This window comes from Thamnophis elegans, chromosome 1, assembly GCF_009769535.1.
Source record: "Thamnophis elegans isolate rThaEle1 chromosome 1, rThaEle1.pri, whole genome shotgun sequence".
Taxonomy (NCBI): Eukaryota; Metazoa; Chordata; class Lepidosauria; order Squamata; family Colubridae; genus Thamnophis; species Thamnophis elegans.
The window spans coordinates 170,233,599-170,258,416 of NC_045541.1; the positions used below are offsets into that span (position 1 = coordinate 170,233,599).

General features: G+C 41.4%; 1 protein-coding gene across 3 annotated transcripts; it reads left to right on the forward strand.

The window, feature by feature from the left end:
* The first annotated feature begins 5,319 nt into the window (after nt 1-5,319).
* Nucleotides 5,320-24,220, forward strand: MBD3 (methyl-CpG binding domain protein 3). Of its 3 annotated transcripts, none has more exons than XM_032208494.1 (7): nt 5,320-5,641; nt 12,805-12,964; nt 16,120-16,257; nt 18,322-18,412; nt 19,646-19,823; nt 21,547-21,732; nt 22,365-24,220. In XM_032208494.1, exons 1-6 carry the CDS (start codon nt 5,580-5,582, stop codon nt 21,725-21,727), a joined length of 810 nt encoding a protein of 269 aa, XP_032064385.1. In that variant the 5' UTR covers nt 5,320-5,579; the 3' UTR covers nt 21,728-21,732; nt 22,365-24,220. The 3 variants fall into 3 exon arrangements, with proteins under 3 accessions (XP_032064385.1, XP_032064322.1, XP_032064463.1); XM_032208431.1 differs by lacking the exon at nt 5,320-5,641 and adding an exon at nt 6,459-7,769; XM_032208572.1 differs by lacking the exon at nt 5,320-5,641 and adding an exon at nt 6,461-7,673.
* Nucleotides 24,221-24,818: the final 598 nt, after the last annotated feature.

Genomic DNA, 24,818 nt, shown 5'->3' on the forward strand with positions numbered 1-24,818 from the left:
TGTAGGTGACGACTAGCACCTTGAAGCGTACCCGGAGATCAACAGGCAGCCAGTGCAGCTCGCGGAGGATAGGTGTTACGTGGGTGAATCGAGGCGCACCCACGATCGCTCGCGCGGCTGCATTCTGGATAAGCTGAAGTCGTCGAATACTCTTCAAGGGCAGCCCCATGTAGAGCATTCATCCATTCATAGCTATTTAACATTGGCATTCTGTGTTTCTTTTTTCCCCATCAATTTGCATTTATCCAGCACTCACTACCTTTCTACTACTCCCTTCTCCTCCTCCTGCAGGCCAGGCTACCTTGACTTGGGGAAGCTGCTTCTCTGATGTTCCTGATCTAAGTCTCTGATGTCACCTTCCATGAAAGTGCACAGCAGCTTCATTTCCTCCTCAATGAGCACTTGCCACTTAATTGTCCTATGTAACCAATAAATGTCTTAGCTCACGGGGTCGACACAGCAATGTATTTTCTTTTTCCCTCGGGGGGTATTTATTGTATGAATTAATGCAACCAAATATATATTTTTTAAAATTTGCTTCATATTGCACAGATACACAGGCATTACGTCAATGTTCACTTTACCTACCTTGGTTGTTTTGTAGTAGAAAAGTATTTATGCCTGTGAGTTTGAATCTCAGAAAAACTCATGCCCGATTTTCCTTCTAGCATAAATTGTTGGAAAAAATTAGCTATTCTACATCATTGCACTTCCTGTGTAATACATTGTTTTCCAATCAACATATCAGGGTTGGGGTTCAAAAATTGCAGCAAGTTTGCTGCCTCATTGCTGGGTGGGCGTGGCCTAGACAGCCTCCTGTACCGCAGGGTGGGGGGAGGGGCATTTTTCACCCTTCCCAGGCTCCGGATGCTTTTTTTGAGCCTCTGGCAGGGCAAAAACTGCTTCGCCCGGACTCCGGAGACCATCCAGAGGCCTGAAACAGGCCCATTTCCAGAACCTCCGGTAAGCCCATTTTTCACCCTCCCTAGGCTCTGGAGGCTTTCCTCAAGCCTCTGGGAGGGCAAAAAACTGCTTCCCCTGGGCTCCGGAAGCCAGAAACAGGCCCTTTTCTGGTCTTCCGTAACCTCCGATAGGCCCATTCCCCACCCCCTCCCCGAACCTCCGTATGGGGCCTGAAGTTATCTGGCATGATGAACGGGCCTTGTGGAGACTCCTGGGAGGGGCAGGCATGGCCAGCCAGGGGTGGCACTTGGTGGTTCGCCAAACTGGGCAGAAGGCAGAATCCTAGCTAGAGGATCACGCAAACCCCCAGCAGTCCACCGCTGCATTACATCCCTTCTCAGTTCTTCTTCCATGTTAGACTGTAACTTCCAGATTCCCTTTTAAGAACTTTAGAGACCTTGCTTAGCGCTGGATGTTGAAACATCTTCTGACAAATATTTCTACAGATTGTTTGGATAGGGCAGCTTCCAGATTGTAAGCCAAGATATATAAGCTAACGTTAAGCTAAGATAACATTAACTTGAACCTGCCTTGTAAGCCCAACAAACATAGCAATAACATTTAGGCTTATATACTGCTCCACAACGCTATCTGGATGGTTTACAATGTATAGAAGCATTATTTGTATATTGTCCCCAACAATCTGAGTCCTCATTTTACCCCGTCAGGATCAAACTCCGGGCTGTGGGCAGAGTTTGTGTGCAATACTGCACTTAACCACCTGTACCACCAGGACTTGTATCCTGTTACAGTGCACCACTATCATAATCATGTACCACCAGGGCTCCTAATATCTCTACGGGCATTTCCCTTTCTATTGAAAGTAAATAATTTACCAATACAAACTGTTCTTGAATTCTGTGAAAAGGAAGATAAGAGAGGGACAGCAATAGCAGTATTCTGCTGATGATACACAACAGGTTGGTGAAGTGATCCATATTGGAAAGCAACTAATTTCTGTTGCTTGCTTCCGTTCAGTCTGCTGGCTTCCTCTAAAAACTTTCAGTACCCAAAACTGTAAATGTTCTTTGAGGTGGATTTTAAATAGGCAAAATTATTCTGACATTTAGTTCTAGGCCAATATGTAGTAACTGATTACAAATATCAGCACAAACACTACTTACCACCACTAGGCAAATTTGGGGAAAATAAGTACCGTAATGTCTTTAGTAATGCATTTTTATTCACTGATAAAAGGCAGCAAAAATCAGACTTCTGAGGAGAATCATCAGTTTAAACTTTTTATCTAAAATTCTTAATAGTTGAAGAAAATGACCATCAGCTAATTTGTATCAAATTATTTATTGTTTTGACCACTGCTTGTAAAAAATAAGATCAAACTTGCATGAGAGTGGTCAAAATACATTGAAATGTACAAAAATTTGCAAAAACATTAAATATTTTTTAAAAATAATAAAATTGGATAAAACATGTTTAGTTTCCATAATTTCCATAGTAGTGAATTCTTGTCTAAATTCATAAGCTATTCAATTTTATATGAATCCGGTCAAAATGATTTTCTAATCAAGAGAGCTTCCAAAACTTTTTCATGTGCTAAAGCACAAAATAAAGCAGGAATAAAAAGGAGTAAAATCTTTCATAATTTCCTTGGAGCAAAGGCAGAAACACATTGTATGAAATACTGAGAAAGTCACCTTTTCTAGGTGCTGATAGCATTTGCTGGAACCATAGTTTTGTTAAGTACCTCATACTAATTTGTACTCACATGGTAGTCTAAGAGCCAAGGTGGCGCAGTGGTTAAATGCAGCACTGCAGGCTACTGCTAGATCAGCAGTTCAGCGGTTCAAATCTCACCGGCTCAGGGTTGACTCAGCCTTCCATCCTTCCGAGGTGGGTAAAATGAGGACCCAGATTGTTGGGGGCAATATGCTGACTCTCTGTAAACCGCTTAGAGAGGCCTGAAAGGCCTATGAAGCGGTATATAAGTCCACTGCTATTGCTATAGTCTTAATATTTTAAGTATTGTGGTTTACTTCTTTTATGCAGTATGAGTGTGTTAGCAGTATATACCATTTGAGATTAAGAAATATCAGAAAAAGTTTTCTCAGCATTCTGTGAAACTAACAATAGCTACAGCAATTAAAATCAGAGGTGGTATTCAGGTTCTGACCAGTTCTGGAGAATCAGTAGCGGAAATTTTGAGTAGTTTATACAACAGGTGACTGGCCCCGTCCCCATCTATTCTCTGCCTCCCAAGTCTCAGCTGATCAGGAGCAAATGGGGATTTTACAGTATCCTTCCCCTGTCACGCCCACCAAGCCACAGAACCAGTAGTAAAAAAATTTGAATCCCACCAATAATTAAAATACTTATTTATAGTAATTTATTTTTACCAATTGCATTTGTTAATATACAAGTAAAAACTGCAAATGAGTGCCATTTTCTTGCTTCAAAATTATTTAATCATTAAGTCAGTAGAAAGGGTAAAAGAGAACAGATAGTAAAGGCATAGGTATTTTAGGTTGTATCCAATTCTTCATTGCCCATTCAAGCAGCTTAAAAATTGTTTCACTCCCCCATTGATCTGCTAAATCTATTAGGTGGGATTTTTTTTGTAATCCTATAAAGCTTCAAAAGGTGATGGGAGAATATTTACAACTTCAAATTTTGGTGTTAGAGAATCAAACTCCTGAGAATACTGTGGATAGCCAAGAAAACACCAATGGACCAGTGAACAAATCAACCTATAGTTCTCGCTAAAGGCACAGTTGACCAGTCTCGAATTATCCCATATCAGACACATTAAGTGAAGGCTCAGCTCTCTAGGTCAGCTTTAATGCTGAGAAAGGGGGACAGGAAGAGAAAAAGATGATCAGCAAGGTGGATGGGCAGATATAGGGTAGCAATGAGTGCACCTTTGGAAAACTTAAAAAAATACCTGGGGCAAATCATCATGGAGAGTATGTGTTGATACCAACTTGATGGGACATCATCATAAAGCAATGCAAACTATGCTAATTGAAATGTTAGGATTTGGATTCACAATGTTGATCAAATTTGTATCACAGCGGATGGCTAACGTCTTGCATCCTTTCACCTGAGCTTCCAGTTGTAAGAGGGTACAATGTCATCCTGTCCGTATGAGCTAAGGAATTTTATTTTTAAAAATTATCTTGATTACTACAATGGAGGATCATGCTTGAAACCTAAATCAGAAACTACAACTGGCAGCAGCCAATTAACTGGTGCAAAGTACCACGTGATGTCGACATTGAAAGATCTGCACTTGCCAGGCATAATTTAAAGCCTTAAAAGATTGGACACCTGAATATTTGAAGGAATGCTGCTCCTACCTGAAGGAGAACTCACTAGGCCTCCAAGCAGATCTTTCAGATGGAGCTCCCTATTCCCACCTTAGCAGCTGCTACATTTGAGAGAGAGCCAATCTGTTCTGGAGTCTGGGCTTGTGCAGACAAGCTGCTTTTATAAAAAAAACGGCTGCTGGCGGAATACTGAAAGAGTTTTCTAATACTGGTTTTCCCAGTATTAAAACTCCCGGCTATGGAGTGCAAATGTTTGAATAACCTGCAGATGGCAGCAAGGAGTTGGGAATTTTCTGAAATTCTGATGACATCTTCTGGTCATTCTATTTAGTATGCATTGTCTGGCACATTTGTTTGTCACCCTGCTACAATTCATTGTCCATCCACTGATTGTGTAAGAAATCATGACCATTTTTTTTAAAATGAAGGCCCACCTGGGGAATTTGCAGCTTCCAGCTCAAACCTGGTTTCAGTATATTGTCCATAATGAAGTTGCCTAATTAATGAGATTTTTAGGAGCGGTTCTATTGAATTCTCCCAGCTAGCTCAACTATTTGGGGATTGTGCATCTTCTAAAGACATGGAAAGATCTCCCCAGGGAAAAGCATCCCCCCCCCTCCTAGAATTTAGGGACAAGAGGAGTCACTATCACTAGGGTTTCAATTGTTACCTGATTTTAATCGTGTCATGTTACTTTAGATTTATTGTAAGCTAGCATGACTGCTTCTATGAGCAAAAAAAAATGTATACATGTAAATGACTGGTTCTTTTCGCACTTGCTCTGCTCTTTTGTGTTCCTAAGACGGTTAACCTGCTGGCGAGGAACGGTGTTGTTTTTGAAAATAAACCCCTTGAAATTGTTCAGGCTGCTACACACACAAACCAATTTGTAATTTTTTTTCATAATGCCACGGTTCATATAAATTGGGAAGCACCAAATATCTTGAGGCCCAGGAGACGAGTCATAGGAAAACCCGGGCCTGCGTAGATGATGCAGAGAAAAGATCGTGGGCAGCGGTTTGCGAAGGAAGCGTTGCAGCAGGCCTCACCTGTTGAGCGCGTATCCTCATTTAGAGGCACATAAAAAGGGGGAAACAAGCGCGACGGATCCCAAGCAAGGGTCACAGGCGCCGAGGGAGGAAAGGAGGGAGCTGGAATCCGGCGCCCAAAGGGGGGTGAAGCCGAGGCGCCTTTCACGTGTTCGAGCCCCCCCTCCCGCCTCCGTCCCCTGCGGGCTGGCCCGGCGGGGCGGGGCTTCTGGGGTCGAAAGGAGCGGGGGTCCTGGGCTTTGGGACCACGTGGCGCCCGCTGCACCGCTCGGGGAAGAGGAAGATGGCCAAGGCGCCGGGGGCACCCGGGGGTCCGAAAGGGAGCCCGCGCTGCCTTCCTTTGGGGTGAGCGCAAAGGGGAGCCTGGGGAAGGGGTGTATCCGCCACGGGGGGGGGGGTGCGGACTGAAACCACGGACAAGGTTCAGGGCACGAGCTGTGCCGGTCAGCAGGCTAGAAGCGGGGGCGGAGCAGGCAGGGGCTCTGCTGGAAGTCCGGGCGCACGGAGAGCCCTGGGGCGGGCTGAGGAGGGGGCACGCCGGTGGGGGAGGGATGTTTAGGTGCGTCGAGGCGATGCGGGAAATGGACGCTCTTCGGCCCTTGGAGGGCGACTCCGGGGATAGAGGGGGGCGGCTCCGGCAGCCTCGGGAGACACAGGGAAGGGGAAGACTGGGGAACGGGCCCGGGGGGGCGGCCTCGGGTCACCCGCGGAGGTCCCCGCAGCGCCGCCCGTGGGGGTTGCCGAAGAGAGCGGGGTCGGCGAGGCGCGCGCGCGCTGTGGGGCGGGAGTTTTGAAGAGCGGGGAGGGCTTGAGCCGTGGGGTGGAGGAAGAGGACGGGTTGCCGGCGGGGAGGGAAGGAGGGAAGGGCCTTGCTGACGGTAGAGGGGCTGGGGCCCCCGGGGTGGTGGTGGTGTGGGGCGAGCGGGGAGGCGGCGGCCTTGGCGAACGGCCCCTTTCGCCCCGCGCGTGGTGGAACGTTAGATGCCATTAAACGCCCGTCGATAAATACGAACGGCCGGTGCGGGAGGGAGGGAAGGAGGGAGAAGGCGGGCGGGCAAGCGAGGCAGCCTGTGAGAGGAGCTGGGGGGCGGAGGCGCTGAAGGCACGTGTGTGTGAGAGGGGGTGAAAGCGAGGAAGTGGGGAGAAGCTGCGGGGGCGAAGGGGAGACCCGTGGGGCCTGTCCAAGCAAGCCCGGGGGTGTGTGTGTCCAGGGCAGGCAATGGGGAGCAACGGAGGCCGTTGGCAGATGGGGTAGGGTGGACGAAGAGCTTCCTTCGAGGAGCCAGGATGTGCGGTGTAGAGTGCAAAAGCCGGGCAGATGGGAATCGTTTTGAGTATGGACCCCCGTGTGGGTTTGGATGCCGCCTTTTCGGGCAGGAACTCCCGGCGGCTTGCAGGGCCCGCGCTGCTTCTGGGGAAGTGGTCGCAGGGATTTGGGATTTGCCTAACGTCGGGGGGTCCAGAAGAAGCTTCATAGAGAAAGGATGGCGGTTGGGAAAGTGGCCGGAGATGAGCGCGCGAGGCAACGTTCAGACGTACGCAACTGTCTGGCTGCGGGGTTCAGTGGGAGAGAGTGGGAGGCACACCGTGAGGAGAAATGAGACGGTGAGCGTCAGAATTATAACCGGTGTCTGTTTTATAAGTAAGAACACCCCCCCCCCTCCAGCCCTGTCAGTTCTTTTGGCAGCAGGTGCCTGTATTAACGTCCGTTCACGTATGTGTGGCTAAAAATAAAAAAAAATCTCTCGAGGGGAACTATATTCTTGCCAAAGCGGAGGGATACCATGTGGGCGCTTTTTCTTTAATTTGGCGGGATGGGAAGTGGACTTTTTTTTTTCTTTTGGCTTTTCACCAACGGCTGCCTGCGCTCAATCTACCTCATTCCTCCGTACGGCGGGAGGAACATGAGTGAATGGAACAGCCGCGGAGGGGAGGCGCACGTGCGTGGTAAGGCAAAAAAAGCAAAAGGAATGAATGAGGGAGACAGCAGCGGGAGGCAAGCCAGCTCCTGAGAAGAGCTGATGATGTAAGCAAAGAAGCTCGGCGGTCGGGTAAAAGGAACAGCGCCCCCATCCAGCGGCAGAAGTGAAGGGTGGGAGGTGCGATTGACAGCTACTGAAAGGAACAGCCACTGAACGTTCCAGTCCCAACAGAGGGAGGCACTTTGGAAGAGCTTGGCCCTGGAAGCCAGAGTAGAGGTTGCAGTCGCCACCAGCTGCAACAGAAGCTAGCCAGCAAGTAGCAGCAAGCAAACCACCGCAGTCCTGGCTGGGAGGGACCTTGGAGCAAGCCGGCAGGCAGGAGCCAGAGGAGGAGGAGGAGGCTGGCTCGATCCAGATCCAGACCCAGGCATCGTGGAAGCAATGGATCGGAAGAGGTGGGAGTGCTCAGCTCTCCCGCAGGGATGGAAAAGGGAAGAAGTGACCAGGAAATCGGGGCTCTCTGCTGGCAAGAGTGATGTCTATTATTATAGGTGAATGTGCCACGGCGGAGGGGCCTTGGGTAGGGAGGGTTGGCGATGGGAAGGGAGGAAGATGGAGGGGGTGACGGGGCTGCTGTGGCCGCCGCCACCTATCTTTATCTTTACATGCTTGCTGCTCTTAAGACTGTCATTGCAAATATATGCATACAAAGAGGGGGAGTCTGTTTGCTCAGTCTGCATTTTCTGCATGGTGGAGATATAGCTGGTCTTTCCTGTCCCCTGTTTGCAGCTACTGTGGAAAGTCTAGTTCTGTGGGGAGGGGGAAACTGGTTTCTGCATGTCAAATGGGAAAGGAATGAATGGTTGCTTCCAACCTTTGCATGTGTGTTGTGCTAGAGATTTCAGGGCTGAGAATGGCATCTTTAAAATTTTTGAAAGGTTTGATATAAGCTACAGACGTTCCTTGTTCTGGATTTAGCTAAAGAATCGCTTGAAAGGAGTGTTGCCAATGGCTTTCTCTCGGTCAGCAGTGGAGTAAACTACAAATGACAATTTCAGATCTTAAAAGTCCAGTCACTTGGTGTATATCCTCAAGTAGAGTTGATTTTAGATTACTACTATAGTACCAGAGGGGAAGCATTTGAGTGATTTCCCCCAGTGAACTGTGGGCAGGTTTGTCTCTTAGTATCCGCATGCTAAGAAATTATAATCCTGTTACAATTGCAAGATATTCTTGTGGAAGTTTACACTGTTATTTCAAGATGGAGGAGTTAAGTTGCTGTCTGCTTTTTGTTGTCTTTGGGGCTATGAAAATATGACACCCCTTTCCAGGGACTTTGCATCTGCATTTTGAAATATATCAATGTAGGGTTCTCTGGAGAGAAATAGACGTTTATTGAACAGAGCAGTGATTCTCAAAGTGGTCTGCACAGGTCAGCTGGTCTTCCACAGCATCCCCACATTAACCAAATGGAGTCTACCCACCATCTCAAGTGATAAATAAATTCTTAATTTCAGATTTCATTTTTTGGTACAAAATTTAACTCAAGGGGCCTTTAAAATTTAGAACGGAGATGTAGGTATATAACACAGATGCAGTAATAACTTGTTGAAAAGTGCTTTCAGAGATGACAATAGTGTTTTTCTAATATTTATTAATTGGTTCAATTTGCTGGGTTTGTGAAAGAGTGGCACAGAGAGAACACAAGGCTTTAAAATACAGAAAAATCAAATTTGTTATGGGAGTCATGTGGCAGGGCAACATATCATGTGGAGAATGCATGAGTTGCTTTTAGATTCCCACCACCACCATTTTTGTAAATAAAAGTGGTGAACATACGTAATACTCTCTCCTCTTCTTGTTTGTCACACAACAATCCTGTGAGGCGAGTTGGGCTGAGAGAAGGACAACTATCCCAAAGTCAACCAGCCAAGTTTTCAGGCCTAAGGCAGATTGATAATCTAAATTTGATTTAAATACATTTAAATTTAGTTGAGTCTAAATTCAGTTGGAATCAGTAGTGGATGATAATTAAACTGTCAGAAGTGCTATCCTAAGTGCAAGAGAGTTTTTAGGGAGGAAACCAGAGAACTGAGTTACTTTGCAAATGAGGGGAAACCCCCATCTGCAGAATGGTAGGTGATCCAGCTGCTCTCTTTTTGCTATATCAGTAAACTAGAAACATTGTAGAAAGTTAATCAAGAAAAGATCCTAGCCATTTAAGGATGTGTGTAGGCAAAAAAATAACGAAGTAGTACTGTTGTTGAGTTGCCACCTTGGTTTCCTTTAGCTTGCTTACATAGACATCTGTAAGATGTCCTCACAATATTCTATGTTGGGTGTATGGGAAACAGAAAGACTGCAGAAGATGAGTTGGTAGAAGCTGTGAGCCTGTCTGATACAAAACACCCCCCCCCCCCCCCTATATCTCTTACAGTATAAGTCAAAGTATTTCTAGTAATAAGAGAAGATACAGTCTCTTGCATAAAGATACTAGTAACTATGTTTCACTATATTTCACTAACCATGATTTGTTAAATAAGTCTGGGTTTACAAATCACACTACGCAAGAACTAAACAAATTGCATTGTGGGTGCTAATCTGCTGATGGCGTTATAATATATGATATTATGCCAGACTGTCAATGCATAAAAAGTCTTCAGCCTTCTAGCCTCATGGAAGAAGGCTGAGATGGCATCTTGTGCTTGTTCATTCAGGAAGCTGTAGAGGTGGGATTCAGGGCTGCAGTAAATTGGTTTTTATTTACCAACTACATGACGGTTTGCTACTAAATACTTATGACCCCTAAGATCAATCTGCCCATCATAGCATTCAGCATTCAGATCCGCAGGTTTGGGGGCTAACAGAAGGGTAGCACTGGTGACACAGCATCTATCATCAGATGGCATCAGTAAATTAAACTTTTTTAAAAATGCTGATGGGCTGCCAGTTGTCTATTAGTTATATGTATATTTTTTATTGATGTGTAGAACAAAGCTTTAGTGCTGTGCCCAAATAATCAATTAGTATTATTATTATGCACATAATGAAAGATTTGGAGAACTCCAGTGGTTTTTATAATTTTACAACTTCAGGAATAAAATGTAACAGAGTAAACCCCAAAAATAGCTGACAAAATGTGATATGGAGACATGACTGCTTAGAAGATTTTGAAGTAGAAATAGAAACCAAAATGCACACTTCTATGTAGGAGCAGGGTTTAAGGATAAGCATGACTAGAACCATTCAGAATTATTCCTTTCTGTTCCTTATCTGCACTGTTAGCTGGCCTGGTTGAGTAAGCAATAATTATAAGTACTAAGTTGAAGAAATATATCTGGGATGCTTCTGAAATATTCAGGATTTGTTTTTAAAAGAAGTACAGCTAGTCCTCGATTTGCAGCCATTTGTTTAGTGACAAGTTAAAAGTTACAGTAGCACTGAAAAAAATAACATGACTGTTTTCTTATTTACAACCATTGCCGCATCCACATGATCAAAATTCGGATACTTGGCAATTGGTTCATATTTATGATGGTTGCAAGATCCCAGGGTCATATGATAATCTTTTAGGACAAGCAAAGTCAGTGGTGAAGTCAGATTCACTTAACAACCATGTTACTTGCTTAACAACTGCAGGGATGCACTTAAGAAAGGTTGTAAAAAAGGGCAAAATTCACTCAACTGTCTCAGCGACAGAAATTTTGGACTCAATTGTGGTTGCAAGCTGAGGATTGCCTGTACCTTACAGTTAGGAAACAGTGAATAGGAAAGGGCTGTGGCATGGAATCACTGAGGAAAGAAGTAAAAGTGAACCATGTTATAGTCATGAAGTATGTGAACAAGAGGAAGAAGGGAAAACATGTATATCCCATACAAAAGTTCTGCTTTCTAATCAAGGAAATATTGTGACATTTCAATTCCTTTGAGTTTTCAATGAGTTTATTACTTGCATCCTTTCTCCAACTTTCAACGGACAAGAGAAACAACTTTAACCTGATAGATAGTGTAAACCTGGAATATCCAATCACAATCATTCTCAGTTGTATCATTGCTTATCGTAACGATTGAAAGTGATAGGCAGTGGCTCTAATCCTTTATGGTAAGCTATACTCTAGTGATGGAAGATCTCTGTACCACTTAATATTTTCAGTACAGTAAATGATTCCATTTCCTCTTCTGTGCTTTTTAAAAATCAACCTGAAGCCTCTGAAGAGAGCAATTTAGAGATTGGACTAAAGCATAATGCCCAATATTTGACGGTGAAAAAATAAGGAATGATGGGCTTTATTTCTGAAAAAAAGAATATTCTCACTATTGTCTGATGTAGGAATCAACTATGCAAAGATTTTAGTGACCATGAGGACTGAGTGTGAATGCAAATAATAAGGCTTGATAGACATATATTACCTTGTAAAAGTATTCTGGATACCTAGACTCTGAGAAAGGGTGATCCCTGAAAGGAGACAGTTTGAAAAGTACTGCTGTATTTTACCCACTTGCTCCAAGAACTACTGCTTGATGTTACACTTTTGTTTTAATTGTTGTTTTTTTCCTTTTGTTCTGTGAATGTCTGTGTGTGCTTTCCTGAAGCTAGATAATTGGTGATGGAAATGAATTTGCATGTAACCGGGACAAAGATACATTTTCCCTTGCAAATCAGAATATAAAAGAACAAAGAGTCCAGGTTGTCTGTGCAGAGTAGACATCTGGAGGCTGTTCAACCCAGTTTGAATAGGTTGCAATGTATTCATTTTAAGTTCTCCCCTTTTCTCCCCCCCCCCTGCAGCCCATGTATGTTCTCAAAAGTCTGTGAATTTCAAGTAACACTCTAAATAAAGGAGTGAAAGAAAAGCAGACAGCTTTTTTTTTTGTAAACAGAGTCTGAAGGATACCATGGAAAACTTTACAATGCCAGCATACCTTTAAGACAGGCAAGCGTGGAGAATTGGTTCCATTGCTTTGCAGCTGCTTTTTTCTCTTTGATTGAACAATGGAGGAACAGAAATGCTTTCTGAATTCACTTTTTTTTTTTTTTTAGTAAAAAAGCATAATAATCCACATGGGATATTTTCCTCACAAATGACTTACAGGCCTTAAATCAGGAGGACTTCATATCCATGATCTAAAGCCTTTTCTTTTACACGTTTGTATCATACTGATAAAATGGTAGTTTCGGAATTATTTCTGTTTGTATTGAGCAGTTGCAAAGGTCTCATATGTAGAAAAGCATGTACAGTATTTTCTTAATTTTAAGTTATAGCTCTTAATCCTTCCCCTTTACAAAGCTTAAGTTCACCATTGATCTTTTTTCTATGTGCATTATACTGTCCACAGTGTCCTCAGCAATGATGAAAATGACTTGCTGCTAGCTAGCCTTGTTGCATCTGTAGTTACTGAATTGAAGGGGAAGGAGTCTGTTAACTGCCAGAACAAAGCCATTATGGTTTTGCAGGGATAAGTGCAAATAGCTCCAAACTAATTGCTGTATTTTGGCTATAATTCTAACACATGCTGCCCAGAGTTCAAAAGCTAAATTTATTGTTCTTTCCACCCCTCCCCATCCAAATTTTGTCCATTTCTCAGTCCAAGTGGGAAGAAATTCCGCAGCAAACCTCAGCTGGCCCGTTACTTGGGTAACTCCATGGACCTGAGCACGTTTGACTTCCGAACAGGGAAGATGCTAATGAGCAAGGTGAACAAAAACCGGCAAAGGATGCGCTATGACTGTTCAAGCCAAACCAAGGTGAGGCTGGTCTTTTTTCCCCTCTTTTGTTTTTTAAAAAAATTGATTGTCCTGTTGGCTATAGGGAGAGAATTAAAATTGAACTCTGAATGCACACGGTGATATGGCTTATTAAGTGTATTTACTTTTGTCAATGCTCTTTCTTTAACAACTTATACTTGAAGCAGATAGTGTTTAAAATAAATTTCACATTAAAAATTCTAAAGTAGCATCTCTGCAAATGGGAGACAAAAACATATCCAAGATTCTTGATTCTAAGCAAAATGTCTGGTTGAACCAAATTATCTTATTTTATATGTGTGTGCATTTTATTAAGCATTACAGTTAAACAGATAAAAATTAATACAAACTAGAAAAAATTAAAGTTGCAAAAAGAACATAGAGCGAAAAACTGTGAGGTCAAGGAAGAGGATATTTTCTGCTCTGCCCTCAGAGGTGAGGAAAGCCCCCAATCTCTTAGCCTTCTGCAAAGGGGTCAAAACCTGGCTGTGTAGCCTTGCATGGGGGGATATAGCCATGGGGCTGGTTGGCCCCTTGAGGTAACAACCCTCCTGTATTAACTCCTTTCCCCATCTTGGAACTCTTTTTAATAATTTTTAATTATTTGGTTTTTAATGTTTTATTATACTGATTAAATTGTATATCACTCAGAGCCCCTCTATGAGGGAGATGGGCAGTTAAGAAGGTAGACAGACAGACAGAATAAAGCAGAGAAAAAGAAAAGAATTATAAAGAAATCCTTTGTTTTTTGTCACAACAATTATAAAGAATTTTAACAACCACTTTCTCCTAAAATACAACAATCCCTTCATCTCTTTTATCTATAAATAAATCCTTAAAACTTCGTCATTCAGTCCTAGTCATCAAAAGTCCATTAAGGGTTACCAGAAAATAGATATGACAACATATCTATTTTAATCTTGATCAAATAAACCTACTGTATACCCTTTTTTCTTTTAATAAATTTGGTCTTTAATCCCTTCAAGTGTCCTAGAGCTTGTTTACTTTTCATTTTTCTTTGTCTTTTCTCACTGAATCCTTAAGAATTTTAACAGGTCTCTTTTGTAAACCCAACATAAGAAAGTTTTTTTTTGTTTTGTTTGCCATTTCTATATCCCTTTTAATTGTTAAGAATAGCAGTCAGTTTCATTTGTATACCTAGTGCAACATCTTTTTCCATATTCTTATAACCTGTCATTTTTAAATCTAAAATCCAACTCAGTCTGGTAAAACCTGTTCCTCTTCCAAAACATCTTTGAAAGATTATCCATTATGGCATTTACAAAAATGATTAGGAAATGAGATTCGGCAAAACTTTGTGTCCATAAGACTACATTGTGGCTCTGAACTTGGTGGAATCCCTTGATTCTCAGCTGTTCAACTCACAAGCCATTAGTTTACTTATGAGGAGTGATTGTCGAGAATGCACATGGGAATATCTCATACTCTCCTTTATCCGGAGAAACTTGGCTGGTTAGAAATGTCTGGCTGCTGATCTCGCTATTTGCTCCTTCAAAGATATCTAGTTTGCCATGAATCCTCATTGGAAGCAAAATAAATGATCTTAAAAACATAACAACCTACGAACAAAAGGGGATAAATTGGGGAACTCCATTTTTAGATATATATTTTTTTTGTAATTTACTATTCCTGGCCAAGTTACTATTTTATGACGTGTATTCCCAGAATAGAAGTAACATTAGCTGTTAATTGAAATTGAACCTAGAATCCTCTGTACCCTTAAATAAATGCCACCTCTAAGGTAGAGCTTTTCCCTCCTTGTCTAAGAGGGCAGACTTTGCCCGCAATCATCAATCAAACTGCATTGTCTGTACACTGTTGTTTTTCATAGATATGAATGTGCCACTTGTAGACTTAATTAACTGCATTAAACTTTGTTGCCTTCAGATATTGAAATTGCACTTAGAATTATATTCCGCTTCACAGTGCTTTACTGCCCTCTCTAAGCAGTTTACAAAATCAGGCTACTGCCCCCAACAATCTGGGTCCTCATTTTACCCACCTCGGAAGGATGGAAGGTTGAGTCAACCTTGATATTGTGAATTAAGGCTCCTATTATTATTTTTAAAGTTTATTTAGCACTTTCTATAGCTCCCCCACCTGTGTGTGGTGTATACAAGCAAACTCTGATATAGAATATCTGATCAATTAAAATTATTTTAAAAACCTGCACCAAAAATCATCATTATAATGGCAGTAACAAAAACAGATAACTGCTTATAATCACCCTAGAGCTCAAAAGCTTACTGAAATAAAAAAAAAAATTAGCATGTGACAATGGGGATGCTGTAACAGCCGTAAAGTATAAAAAATGGGCATGTTACTTTTTTCTGTGCTGTTATAACTTTGAATGGTCACTAAACAAATGGTTTTCAGTTGAGGACTACCTGTACTAATTTGTACCTTTTTATCACTAAAGTACATCAAAATGTTGATATGGCTTACTATACACACATACTTGGACTCCTAAAGTTGTCTTATATGAAGACAAGCTGTTGGTCTAAGGCTTTGAACTAAGATGGGTTAAAGAGCATTGTATATACTGTTTAAAAAGCTGTATGGTGTTGGGAGGAAAAACTGATAGTTCATGATCAAGATAGATATGAAGGGAAAGCAACTCTTTCCTTCTGTTAAATTCCTGACAAGAAAATTCTGTATTGCTGCCAATGGAGAAAATTCATTGTAGCCACACACAAAAAGTTTCTTTTGAGTGATTTCTCCAGAAACACAACATAAGGAAAGGGTTATTTTCCTTGTCATGTATCTTTAAAAAATCTGAAATTCATAAAGACTTATTTTGGGTAACTTCCAGTAGACCTTTAAGTTTTAGGAGTCTTGAAAATGTTTAGAATCAAACCACTTCAATTGCAAAATTGTCAGTTTGAACCATTTTGAAACTGTTTCAACTCAAAATCAAATTTTTGCCCTTAGAACATAACTCTTTCTGGCTAAAAACCACAGCCTATTCACAGCTGATTCTCATTTGAAACAGGGTATTTCGGATTAGAAACAATTTGATTCAAAACATTTTTGCATCGCCACAAACTCTATAATGTTGTAGACTGGGATCTTAGTTTAATTTTGGAATGATTTTTTAAAAATATTGCTCACTTCCTATCCTCTCAAATCTTTAGGGTAAACCTGATCTAAACACCACACTTCCTGTGAGGCAGACCGCTTCAATTTTTAAGCAACCAGTCACTAAGATCACAAATCATCCCAGCAATAAAGTGAAGACTGACCCCCAAAAAGCAGTTGACCAACCTCGACAGGTAAGGGGGTGTGATTGCGAGGTGGGAGGTTTGCTTTGAAGTATTTTCCAAATGATCTCATAGAACGCTAGGTTGAGAAGCAGAGGCCTAATCAAGGCTGAGCATCAATATGTACCTTGATCTCTGCTTTGAAGTCAGTCTGCTTTCTCCATTATACCACACTAAGTTATTGTAATATCGTAAAAAGACTCCTGTTAAATCCACCTAATCCAGCATCTTATTTCAGGAGTGGTTAGCCACATGTTCCAAGAATGTTTGCTAGGAATATAAATTGCCAGCCTACTCCTCCAATCTGTAGCAATTTTAGATTAGCTCTGAACTTGAAATTAACATTTCTGAATTGAGAAGTTTCATTTTATTAGCACTTCATGAGCTTTAGATTATTTCCAAGTATATCCCATAACCAAGGGTTGCATGAAAGAACCTAGCTGAGGCAGGAAAAAATTGCTCACACTGATAACTTTCTCCCTTTTCAGATTAATCTGAAGTAAAATCTGAAACTTATAGACCTTGGAGCTGCATGCAAGTCGCTAACTATACTTACATAGCACCTTCTCCCAAGTGGATGGTTGGCCCATTTTGCATAGTTTGGTATTTTGAGTAGAGTTTAAAAGGGGGAAATCCTTGATACCCTCTATCACGTTTGGTCTAGTGGTTAAGGCATCAGGCTAGAAAGCAAGAGACGTTGACTTCAAGTTCCGCCTTAATCATGAAAGTCAGTGTGTGACCTTGGGCCAGTCACAGGCCAACTCACATTATAGGATTGTTGCAGTTAGAAAAATCGGAGGGGGAAGGTGTATTAGGTATGGTCACTGGCTGCCTTGAGATCTTTGTAAAAATAATAAAGCTATATATGTATGTGTGTGTATGAATGAATGATGGGTGAAGTTATATACAGTATATGATTCTAGCTTCACCCAGTCTTCAAGTGAAACCTTCAATAAAAATTATACAATCTTGTTTAAAATATTTGGGGAAATACGTTGCATGCAGAAGATTAAATACCTGACCTACTGTGTCCAATAGAGCTGCAAAATTCATCAACCTGGGATGGGCCATTCTGGTAAACTCAGAAAAATCCCATTTGTCTCCAAATTGTGAATGATTCAAGGTGCTCTTGACAAAATAGGTGCTCAGGCAGTGATCCGAAGCCACTTCCAGTTCAGAAGCTACTTCTGTAAATAACTGAAATGTCCCGTCCCACCTCCAGAAGTGTTATGGTCTAGAGGGAAACACAACATTCTTGAATGTCTGGAATGCTGAATTCACAAACTGACAATTTTTGCATACACATTTTCTAGAGGTTTAAGAATATATTGGGTGGGAAGATTGGTCTATTTTCTTCTGGAAAATCACCATTAGGGTAAAATCCAATGTTTCACGACATGATACCCTCCAGATAACTTGGATTATATTATTTTCAATAATTATTCAGGTGGGCTTGTGCTGATGGGAGATGAAATCCAAAACATAAATCCTCCAGACTCTACCTTCCTCAGCTCTTGACCAGCAACTGTTCCATTCAGTTACAGAAATGTAAAAAATGGAAGCTGAGCCTTTCCATTTGCTCAAGCTGACAGTTGTTTGTTTCCCCTCTCTGAGTTGTTTGCTTGCTTGCATTACAGTTGGTCACTGTAAGAACTTGTTCCTGAGTTAGCTTCCTACCCCAAACCCTTTGTAACATGTCTTTTTAGATTAGGGGTGGTGAACTATGGCCTTTTTATGACCTGTGGATGGATGGCTCAGGTATTGTGGGAGCTGAAGTCCACAAGTTATAAAAGGCCATAATTCTCCACCTCTGTTTTAAATGATAAATCTGAGATCTGGGCATCATGTATATGCCATTCAGGATCTTCAAAGCCACAGTGAGTTAAAATGCTTTTACGCTGAATAACATTAGGAGGGATGCATACTGGGGAAGACTGGAATTAGATGGAAAAATGACATACTGCAGGTTTCTTAAAGATGTGTAACGGGAGACTCATAACTTTTCTTCCCCCTTCCTCCCCACTGTCTCTCTTTATTATTATTTTTTACAAAAATTCATTGTCTTTCTCTTTTTAGCTCTTCTGGGAAAAGAAACTAAGTGGCTTAAATGCCTTTGACATTGCAGAGGAGCTGGTGAAAACAATGGACCTTCCAAAGGGTTTGCAAGGTAATTTCAACAACTGTTGGTAGAGAACTGAACTGCTGATGGTTGTGACCAGGTTCCTCGGATCACAAAGCTGATTATTTCATTGGGAATATTTTACACTCCACTTCTCCACTATGAAAATTTTTTTATGTTATGTTAAAAATAATGATTTTTTCAAATAAATAATCCGGTCATAAAAATAAATGTCCGGATAGGTCAGATGTATAAAGCATTTTTAACACAAGGCCATAAATATATCTTCACTTGCTAGCTGCAAGAGTAAATTATCTTTTCATAAGCTATTATGTCACGTAGGAGGTTAATGTTTATGTCTGTCCATATATTCATTTCAGTAATGAAAGCTTTAAATCTCTCTCGTTCCCAATCCTTGAATTCTGTCGAAAAGTTTCTAATAAAGGAGAATATTTGTAGCTCAGGATTTAAATGAGGGTCCTTGGTGCTCTGTGAACGTTGGTTATTTTCTTTAGGCTTTTTCATTACCCAAATGTCTGCAAGCAAACAGCCAAGCTCAAGAGAGCACCCAGGAATGCCTCATGAAGGGTTTCTGCCCCACCTTCTATATAAATTGCTGTTTCCTAGCCTCCATTTCAGAAGTGATCCAATCCTTTCAGATGCCAGCTTCCTTCCTTTCTGCACTTAGGTGTCTCATCATAATCAGCTGCTGGAACTATTTGTTAAAAATACAAAATACATTTTTTAAATCTCACTATTTGGGTGGGATATGTATAAAATGAAATACTCATTTTGCACCCCTTATCCTCGGGAAAACAAAACAGAGCAAGGGAAGGGAAGCGTGCTGATTTTCAATCTGCTGAAAAGGGAGACCACAGGAAAGAGCTTAATTCTATCTCTTCTCCTAGAAGGCACAGGGCTTAACTGTTTGGAGGCTAATCCTGCCCTCTTACTGTTAGCTCTGCCTTCCGTAAAGGAGGAAAGGCTTTCCCTCTTAGTTGCATTTCTAGGCCAAGAGGTTAAAAGGAAGTAAAGGACAAATAAATTTTTTACCAAAAAAAAAAAAAAAAGTCTTAAAGAAGCTTTAGCTGTGGAATAGGGATTTAAATTTGAATTTCTGCTCACCACTCTAGCTATTGCCTGATACTGCTATCAGGCTATCAAGGAGTATATTTGCGCCTTAAACATGATCGTATTGATCAGTAGGAATTTTGTAATAGTATTAGCAAAAAAAAAAAAAGACAATCATTTATTAACTGTTATTGTGCTGTACCTCTTTAGGTGTGGGACCTGGATGTACTGATGAGACACTCCTTTCAGCCATTGCCAGTGCCCTGCATACCAGCACAATGCCCATCACTGGACAGCTTTCTGCTGCTGTTGAGAAAAATCCCGGGGTCTGGCTGAACACTTCTCAACCTCTCTGCAAAGCCTTCATGGTGACTGATGAAGACATCAGGTAGTAAAACCTGACTCCCAGGGCAGGAGGTGAATTTCTCCCCCTGGTGTTTTACGTAGTGCCATAATTTGTTAAATGATTAAAAGGATCTATGTTTCTGTCCTCAAAAAAAATTAAATTGTTGTAATATGTGCGTTAATCACCTACAGTGGAGCCTGAGCATTCCCTCAGTCTAATTCACAAGCAGGGCTACAAATATTTGATGTTTCCAGCAAGAGCAGATAATCTCTGTGCCTAGTTCCTGTCCTCTCCCTGTTCTAGAAAGCACACAAGAGTACCACAACTTCAGCCTGACCACAATTTGATCAATTGAGATATCTTTTCTTCTACAATGGTACCTCATTGTTAATTGGTTCCAGGAGGTGCGACGAGTAGTAAAACACGATGAGTTCCAGCAAGGCCGACTTCTTGTCCATTCTCCGTAGCTGACCCCCTTTTCCTATTGCAACACACCGAGTACCAAACAACCAAATACTGAGACAACATTTTCATGTCAAAATGCATTGATTACTAAATTCGATGAGTTTTGAAGCTGTCATATATCGAGCTACTTATTGGGGTCGTCCCGCCCATCATTTTGGTAGGGGATTTATGACCAGCACGCTCACTAACAGCATTTGGGAAATAGTGCAGGAACTCTCTTAAGTGCTAAGGGCAAGTAAACATGCTGGCATCTAGCAATGCAACAGTATGCTCTGACCACGTACTGCATGACTCAGAAAGAAATCTGATAAGTGCTATGGCAGGCACGAAGCTGCCTACATCCGTGATGGCAAACCTGTGGCCATATCTGAGGACACGCAAAGCGTTGTCCTGTCAGCTCCAGCTTGCATGTGCACACTGGCCAGCTGATTTTCAGCCTTGATTTTCGGCCATTTTTCACCCCTGGAGCCTTCACTGAAGCCTCCAGAGGGCAAAAAACCAACCAACAGGCAACCTAGAAATCTGTTCCTAAACTTCTGGTTTATGTGTTGGACCATTTTTGCTCTCCCCAGGCTCCAAGAAAGCCTTCCACGCAGGCAGAGGGGTTCACGCACGCATGCGCAGGGGGCACGGTGCAGAGGGGCTTAAGGGAGTGGGCACATACACGCGATAGCACACACACACACACACACGTGCTTTTGGCACCTGAGGCAAGAACGGTTCTCCATCACTGGCCTACATTGTAACCTACATTGTTGTTCTGCAGCATACATATGTAATAGCTGGATGACTTGCTGACTTCACCCCCACCAGTCAAATAGGAAACAGAATGGACAGATCTGAGATTTTGACTGGTAGGGAACAGAATCCCCAACACAACACCCGGGTATCATCCTTATACAAAAGAGAGCCCACGTCAATGGTGAGAAGGAAGTCTGTACTATTGACAACTTACAGCAGTTCTTTAGATCAACTGCCCACTTTTCATGAATCTCACAAGTATCCACAGCTAGATTATTACCTGCACAAATTCATAGGCTCCCTTTGTGCTTTTTGGCCTCTTTGCTCTCATTCCAATCTCATGAGATGGTGGTTGGGGAGAAATGAAGAAAGGAAGCACTGCCTATTCAACCTTGAATTACTGAAATGAAACACGGGATATAAAAGTGACCCTGTTATTCTTTGACAATTTACCTCTTCCCTAATAGCAGGATTTCTCCGCTTATATCTGCTGCATGCTACAAAGGAATAGGTGCAACATGTGCTGGGGGCATTTATTTATCTATTTTTCTCTCTCCAGGAAGCAAGAAGAGCTGGTTCAGCAAGTGAGGAAGAGGCTAGAGGAAGCCTTGATGGCCGACATGCTTGCTCACGTGGAAGAGATAGCCAGGGATGGTGAGACTCCTGCAGTAAAGAGTAATGAAGAAGAGGAAGAGGAGGAGGAAGATGGTGATCATGTACAGGAGATGGAGAATGTATAGTCCAGGTAGCACAGTTCCACTTTAATACCTTTTCCCCATCACCCAGAGGTTTGCAGTGCCGTGTTGGTGTTTTTCCCAATCCTTGAATCAGTTTCAAAGTGTCTTTATCCTACATTTCTTTATATTTATTACCAAGCTCAATATTTGCAGTGAAGGATAACATTTTTCAAGATTTTAAGAAAATACTTTTCCAAAATATTTCTTCCATTTCTATTTTAACTAGAAGGGACTTGAAGTGGGGATTAAGATGTATTGGTAGGTTCTTGGTCCTGAAGCCAAGTTGGCTTGGCCTGTTTTTTTGAATGGAGTGGCTCTATCCTTGACCTCTCCTGAACGTTGAATAGCAAGTGCACATGAACCTTCAGAACAGGAAAACATTTCTTGAACATAGAAATTATTTCACAACCCACCATAGTCACAGGCAGCCGTTTTGATCTTGCTGCATGCTTGTATGGCAAGGTCTTCTTCACCATTATGATAATGGAATCATAGGGCTGGAGGGGGCTTTGGAGGTCTCTAGCCCAACCACCTATCCAAGCTAGGAATCTTATTACTCGCTCTCCCACCCCATCCCTGGTACCTCTTGGAGCCATATCTTCCATGCTTTGTAGCTGATCAAGTGTCTCTTTTCCTTCAGGGTGTTTTTTCCAAGACCTAGCCTGCACTTGGTCAACACAGAGGCAAGTGCATCTTCAGAATGCTGTGCACTAACTGTATCTGCGTGTGTGAACATGTTTGGCTTCAGTTCACAAGAAGCTGAAGGGACCAGTCAGACTGAGTAGTTTGGAGAAGAATTTGCTGAGCTCAGTTTTTTTCTTTCCTCTGCCCTCTCATTTTTCTCTTAAAAAAGTATCACAGGGCAACAGAGGAATCAAAAAAGTTATTCACGAATTGTGAACATAATCCCTTTGTCTCATTTCCAGTCTAGCAGTTGAAACAGGTTTCCCAAGTCTCTTTTCTAATAGTGTCTGTACATGCCCTAAACAAATTGGTTTAGCCCAGAGATGCCAGGAAGAAATTCTTCTTAGGTTTTCTCTACATATTTGAAGTCACATATAACAAAATATTTTTGGTGGCATAGATAAACTATTCCACTTGTAAAATCTTGCTGTGGTTATCTTCATTTTCTTATCTGATTGTTTAATATGGGTTCATTTTATTTGCTTAAAAAAAAACCCTCCCATCAACAGAACGTGCCTTTCCATATGGACTGGGAAATTGATCGCCCGAAGCTATACAGATCCATGTTTTGGTCAAAATCCCCTTCTTCTGCATGAATATAATGACATAGAACTAAAATTCATGCAGGGTTTTATGAGCACAAACCATTGTGGAAAGAATATTAAATGATGACAATAATTACCCAATCAGAGAAAGTGTAACCAAAAGGTGCTGTGTGAGTTTTTTGCAACTATTTGAAAGAAAGGATTACTTAGTGCTATTGACCTCCTCTTGTTTTATAATTGAATTGGTTGCTTTTGGGGGAGGGGGGATTCCTTTGTCTCATATAATTAAATGCTTTTCAGAAGTAGTAATATTAGATTGCTAACATAGTTGAGGAGAAGCAAATAAAGCAGGCCAGTTGTAAATGACACAGAATTTGCCTTAAAGAATTCCACCTCTGCTGGGATTGGGTTACTAGAAACATAAATGATACCATCTTTGCTCTTGCTTGCTTCCTAATGCATACTGTCTCTAAATAAACTGTCATCAACACGATACTAAATTTTCAGAGCTGGATTTTAAATTTCGGGATTAGATGACAGTACTACAACTCTTTTTTTTAAAAAAAGCCAGGGCTGATGGAAACCCTCTTCTTGAATCCTGATTAGATTTTATGTATTTTGGAAATGGGTGTATCTTCCCTTTTTAATTCCCAAAGTTAGAAATATGATCTTGGGCCCAATATACAGTAGCTCTTTTCATTTTGGATTTGTAAACAAAAGAAATTCAGGATTTTGGTCCAGTAGTCTCTATTTAATTGTTTTCAGATTTTTGAGTATTGGTTGAAATCCATCATGTATATTTCTCTTCTGCTCTTGCATGCACATAAGAGTTAGTCCCTGCTTGGTTTCTTTTCTTTGCTTATTTGTGAAGCAAACCTCTTGGCATATAATTCCTAGGAAATGTCATAAATTATTGCTTTAAGCTTTTTATGCTGCAAAATCATGTTGCGTGCTTAAGTCGTGCTAGGATGAAACTGCAACTAGTACGCAATTGTATAAAAGCCCTGTTGAAAAGGAAATGCAGTTGGGCTGTCTTCACAGAATCCTCAAGCCAGATTGATGCATTTATTTCCTTTTTAACCAATGATTTGATAGTGTGATGTTCATTAACAAGAATTTAGAAAATTCTTCAATTCTTTGTCTTTCAAATACACACTCATCACCACTGTCGCCACCTTACCACTGATATGTACCTTAATTGTAACAGTATCTTAATGTACAGTCTTGTTGGGGAATATTAGTTTTGTAATAAAATGTTTTTCATACATTTAATTTTTCATGCATTTAATGTTTTTGAGAAAATATAGTGAAATATGAATAGCATAATTCCTCAAATAATGTTACTTCCAATCATAGACTTGGAAAAGAGGTGAAGTTAAAAAAAAAGTATGTAGCAGTCATAATGAGAGGTTCAAAGCAGGCAGGAGTGCTAGAGAATTCCTGGGTTAGGTAACGGTGGTCATTAGATTAGATGACTGGTTGAAATTTAGTATTTGTATCTTTATGAGTAAAGGAAGCCCACTAAATATTTGCATGGAAACAACAAGAGAATGAAACTTTAGCTTTTCATTCCCTACTTGGGAATATTTTAGAACCCCGAATGGTCAGATTCTTCCTTACAGGACAACATTACAATTGTAGTTAGCTGTTTTTTTAATGTAAATAAAAAAAGAATAGAGAGCCAGTTTGGTTCGGTGGTTAAGGCACCAGACTAGAAACCAGGAAAACATGGCCATGGTCACAAAGCCAGTTGGGTGACCCTGGGCCAGTCCCTTTCTCACCTTTAGAAAAAGACTTAAAAACTTGGCAAACTGCTTTCAAAAACTTGCAAAGAAAACTGCAGGGACCTGTCCAGTCACCAGGAA

Excerpts from the sequence above, each read along its gene's own strand:
- MBD3 (XM_032208431.1), top strand. The coding sequence starts at position 7,660 with ATGGATCGGAAGAGGTGGGAGTGCTCAGCTCTCCCGCAGGGATGGAAA. Across the intron at positions 16,258-18,321 it reads CAGTTGACCAACCTCGACAG|CTCTTCTGGGAAAAGAAACT; the intron begins GTAAGGGGGTGT and ends TTCTCTTTTTAG. Across the intron at positions 19,824-21,546 it reads GTGACTGATGAAGACATCAG|GAAGCAAGAAGAGCTGGTTC; the intron begins GTAGTAAAACCT and ends TTCTCTCTCCAG.